We start from the raw sequence: 4,498 nt of genomic DNA, 5'->3' as shown, positions 1-4,498 counted from the left end.
GCTGGGATCATTACATGGATTATTGGAATTTTCATCTTTAGTGGGATTCTAAGGGAAGATCCCAGGTTGGCCAACGTGTATGCTTCAACATTATCTTCCCTGGGAACTTGGTTTAGGGTAAAGGCTTCAAATTCAAAGGCTAATTTTTTTATGAATTTGAAGATATGATGCTAGTCTTTCGCCTTTAACTGCATAAGATCCATTAAAATGGTTAGTAATCAATAAAAAATCTACGAATACCTAAAGATCCTTGATTTGAAGATCCTTGGATAGTTGCAGTCCCATGATCAGTGCTATTATGCTTTGTTGTTGGTTGCATCGAACTCACAGCTAACGGCTTAGGTTAGTATGTCCCCATGTAGCGGTTTTAGTATGATCCCAAAGCCGGTTCCTCTTTGGTTGGATGCTCTGTCCGTGAAGAGCGTCCATCTTCCCATGTTTTCTTCTTCTAGGAGTTGTCTTGTTTCTATCTCCACTTTGGCTAGTAGATCATCACTAAAGTTATCCACAAAATCTGCTAATGCTTGTGACTTTATTGCGGATCTTGGATCATACTTTATATCGAATGTGCTAAGTTTTACCGACCATTTGGCCATTCTTCCTAACAACTCTGGTTTTCTCATAACATTCTTAATTGGGTAGTTAGTTTTTACATGTATGGTATGAGTTTCAAAATAGTGTCTTAACTTAGTAGAATTCGCTACTAGAGCTAGCATTAGTTTTTCGAGATGAGAATACCTAGTTTCAGCATCTAGTAGACTTTTACTTACATAGTTGATGGGATGTTGGTCCCCGTCAAGATCCTTAGCTAGAATTTCACCTACAACGTTCGAGGATACTGAAAGGTATAGGAGGAGTGGCTCTCCATCCAACGGTTTCACCAGTAGTGGTGTTGAACTTAAATACTTTTTGAGTTATTGGAAGGTTTTTTCATGCTCCTCGTTCCATTCAAACTTTTTGTTCTTCAGGATGTCGTAGAAAGGTTTGCACCTCTCCGAGGATCTTGAAATGAACATGTTAAGGGCCGCTACTCTTCCAGTCAGTCTTTGGATATCATTTTGGATATCTTTGGTCGTCGTTGGGGATTTTAGATCGATTATGGCTTTGATCTGTTCAGGGCTGGATTCTATCCATCTCTTGGTGACCATATATCCAAAAAACTTTCCCGCCTTCACCCCAAAGTGTCATTTGGAAGGGTTTAGGTTAATGTTGTATTCGTCTAAAATTTCGAAGGCTCCTTGAAGATTTTTAAGGTGATCTTTATCTCTCTTGGATTTGACCACCATATCATCAATATAGACTTCCATGGTCTCCCCCAGTCTGTCCTTGAACATTCGATTCACTATACTTTGGTATGTTGCTCCTGTATTTTTAAGACCAAAAGGCATGGCACTATAGCAATATATACATGTAGCAGTTATGAAGGTTGTATCTTCTTGATCGGATGGTTCCATCTGTATTTGTTGGAATCATGCTAAAGCGTCCATGAATGTCAGTAGCTCATGTCCTACCGTGGCATCTATCATCGAGTCTATGTGTGGTAAAAGGAAAGGATCCTTAGTACATACCTTGTTGAGATCCGTGTAATCCACACACACTCTCCATTTTCCATTCTTCTTTTGGACCACCGCTACATTGGCTAGCCATCTTGGGAACTACACTTCTTTAATCATCCCTGTCTTGAGAAGTTTTTCAACTTCTTGTTGACTGATTTGGTTCCTCTCGGGTGCAAATTTCCTTCTTTTTTGGTGTATATGCCTTAAAGAAGGATCTATATTGAGTTTATGAGTTATAATTTTCTTGTCTATACCTGTCATATCCTCATGCTTCTAAGCGAAGGTCTTTCTTCTGTATTTTAAGAACTTTATTAGTTCTTGCTCGATTTGTTCTAGTATTGAGGATCCTATGAGGACTCTGGCTTCAGGATCCTCGAGGTTTAGGGGCACTTCATTCACATCTTGTTCTCTTTATTTTATCACATCTTGTTCCCCCTACTTTAATTTCTATGCCTATCGTGGTACTGTTGAATATTTCATCGAGGTGTTGTAGCATTCCTTAGATCGTTGTTGATCACCTGTGATATTCACTGTCCCCTAAGGAGTGGGCATCTTTACACATTGGTGGTATGTCGATGGTACTGCTTTCATTTCGTGGATCCATGGTCTACTTAATATAATATTATAGGAAGACAAGGTATCAATTACACAAAATCATTGTATAGAATGTACCCCCTTGATGTAACTATAACTTGATCTCCCCGATCATGTGCTTCGTTTCACCACTGAATCCTATAAGCACCGAGGACCTTTTAAATATCTCATATTCTGGGATGTTCATCCTTTTCAGTGCGTCTAGTAGTATGATGTTGACTAAGGATCCTCCATTGACAAGGATCCTTTTGACAAATTGGTTGGCGACGAAGAGAGTGATCACCAATCCGTCATGGTGGGAATCATGGATACCTTCCCTATCAACTTCATTGAATGTGGTTTCCTTATTGTTCATGACTAATGTATTCTTCTGGTGTCTTTCTTCTTTTTCTGTCTTAGACACCTTGGCATGCCTTTTTGCTGCAGAAGAAGAAGTTCCACAAATGTCAGAACCTCCAGATATAACATTGATTACCTTGGCATCTACAGGAGGGGATCCTGGTTTTTCTAAGGTCTTAGGCGGATCCTGATCTTTCTCTATGGATCTTTCGTTTCTTATTCCTAGGATCTCTTTAAGATATCCTTTGCTTAGGAGGTAGCTGATCTCCTTCCTGGGAGCTATACAGTTCTCTGTAACGTGGCTAAAGTCTTTGTGGTATGCACACCACTTAGACTTTTCCAGCCAGTGGACTTTTCTCCTTTCTTTGGCCACCTTGCTTTGTTGCTGAGATCCTGCATAGCATAGATTATACGCAAAATATCCATAAAAAAACAACAATCAATGATCTTAGGAAAATCAATTTACTCTCCTTCATCCTCAAGGGCATTAACCCTATGATGGTCAGGTTTGGACTAAGGTTTTGACTTATAGGGTCTTTGGACCAAAGAGTCAGCCTTCTTATTGGGGTTATCGTATGATTTAGGAGGGTTTCTCTTCTTCTAGATCTCTTTGTCCTCTTCCACTCTGGTGAACCTTAATGCTCTGCTATTGACTTCGTCCATTATTTTGCATGGGGTCATTACAAGGTCTTCATAAAAAGGAGAGTCCTTCTTCAGACCCATTTTGAAAGCTTCTACGGCGGTTTCCATATCAATGTTGGGGATAGTCAGGGCTTCCATGCAATACCTGTTCACAAAGTCCATAGCGGATTCCTTAGGGTTCTAGATTACCCAATAAATATCACTAGTGATCTTTTCAAAAGTTCTGCTACAAAAAAAATTGATTGTTAAAAAGATTAACAAAATGTGCAAATGAAGTAACAGAGTAAGGAGGAACATTAAGTATCCATTTTAAGTCTGATCCTGTGAGGGTTGAACCAAAACCCTTGCACATGCAAACTTCTTTCAAATGTGAGGGAATGGGGATGATCTCCATTCTTTCCCTATATTGTGCCACATGTTCTTCAAGATCCGTAGTCTCATCGTAAGGTTTCATGCTGGGAGTTTGGAAATGTTTTGGGACTTTAGTAACAACTATCATAGGATTAAATCTTGAGATCCTATGACTGGTGGGAGATGCTTCGGGTATAGGCTGGACTATGCTCGGTACATTTGAGATCATTTGCTTTAGCTGTTGGTGTTCTTTGGCCATAATTAGACTTATTTCTGCATCAATATCCATAGAGTTAGTATTGGCAGTGTTTCTGTTAAAGAAATTACTAGTATATCTATTATTAGGTGTGGAGATAGGGAAAGAAATGAGACGAAGAGGGTGAACAGTGGTGGTATGATGGGGCGCATAAAGTGGCTTGAAGAGAGAAGAGACCCATGTCACATTTTAGAGAAAAATGTTTGAATTACCAAGGTAGATAAAAATCTTTAATATTAATGAACCCAACCAACTGTGTTCTTCAGTTTTTTTCACAGAGAAAGAAGCATAAATCCCCTTTCAGAAAACCCTAAGGTCATCAATTATCAAGCGAAAGAGATTAATTGGGCAATTATTTATCCGTGAAATTAGGGCTTTTTTTTATGAATGATGTCGTTGGTGTTGATGTTGGGAGGAAGCCGGAGTTGGGCTTACATGGGAAGGGAAATCGTGGAGTCGGTGATTATGTCAATACACAAAATGTGAGACGTTGCAGGAGGGTGGAGAACGTTTTTTGTGGTACGTTGCGTCGTTCGGAAAATAGACTACGTTGCGTCAAATAAATCCTGTAAATTATATTTTGGAGGTAAGAGAAAGACAAGGTTTATATATATATATATATATATATATATATATATATATATATATATATATATATATATATATATATATATATATATATATATGTGTGTGTGTGTTTGGGTTAAAAATTACACAAGTATAAATCAATCAAATTTAATGAAAGGCTGTGATGTTTGAA

The 4,498-nt window shown here is 38.5% G+C and overlaps 1 protein-coding gene across 1 annotated transcript; it reads right to left on the bottom strand.

The window, feature by feature from the left end:
• Window positions 1–2,241: 2,241 nt before the first annotated feature.
• On the bottom strand, window positions 2,242–3,293 carry LOC145126843 (uncharacterized). Its single transcript, XM_079062129.1, has 2 exons — window positions 3,209–3,293; window positions 2,242–2,882 (listed from the first exon to the last, which is right to left on the bottom strand). The coding sequence occupies exons 1-2, from the start codon at window positions 3,291–3,293 to the stop codon at window positions 2,242–2,244; spliced, it is 726 nt and encodes a 241-aa protein (XP_078918255.1).
• Window positions 3,294–4,498: the final 1,205 nt, after the last annotated feature.

This window comes from Lactuca virosa, chromosome 7 (assembly GCF_052849685.1).
Source record: "Lactuca virosa cultivar CGN04683 chromosome 7, Lactuca_virosa_CGN04683_v6, whole genome shotgun sequence".
Classification (NCBI taxonomy): domain Eukaryota; kingdom Viridiplantae; phylum Streptophyta; class Magnoliopsida; order Asterales; family Asteraceae; genus Lactuca; species Lactuca virosa.
This window is presented reverse-complemented; position numbering and strand designations above follow the sequence as displayed.

Excerpts from the sequence above, each read along its gene's own strand:
- LOC145126843 (XM_079062129.1), bottom strand. The coding sequence starts at position 3,293 with ATGGACTTTGTGAACAGGTATTGCATGGAAGCCCTGACTATCCCCAAC. Across the intron at positions 2,883-3,208 it reads CGTAGAAGCTTTCAAAATGG|GATCTCAGCAACAAAGCAAG; the intron begins GTCTGAAGAAGG and ends TATGCTATGCAG.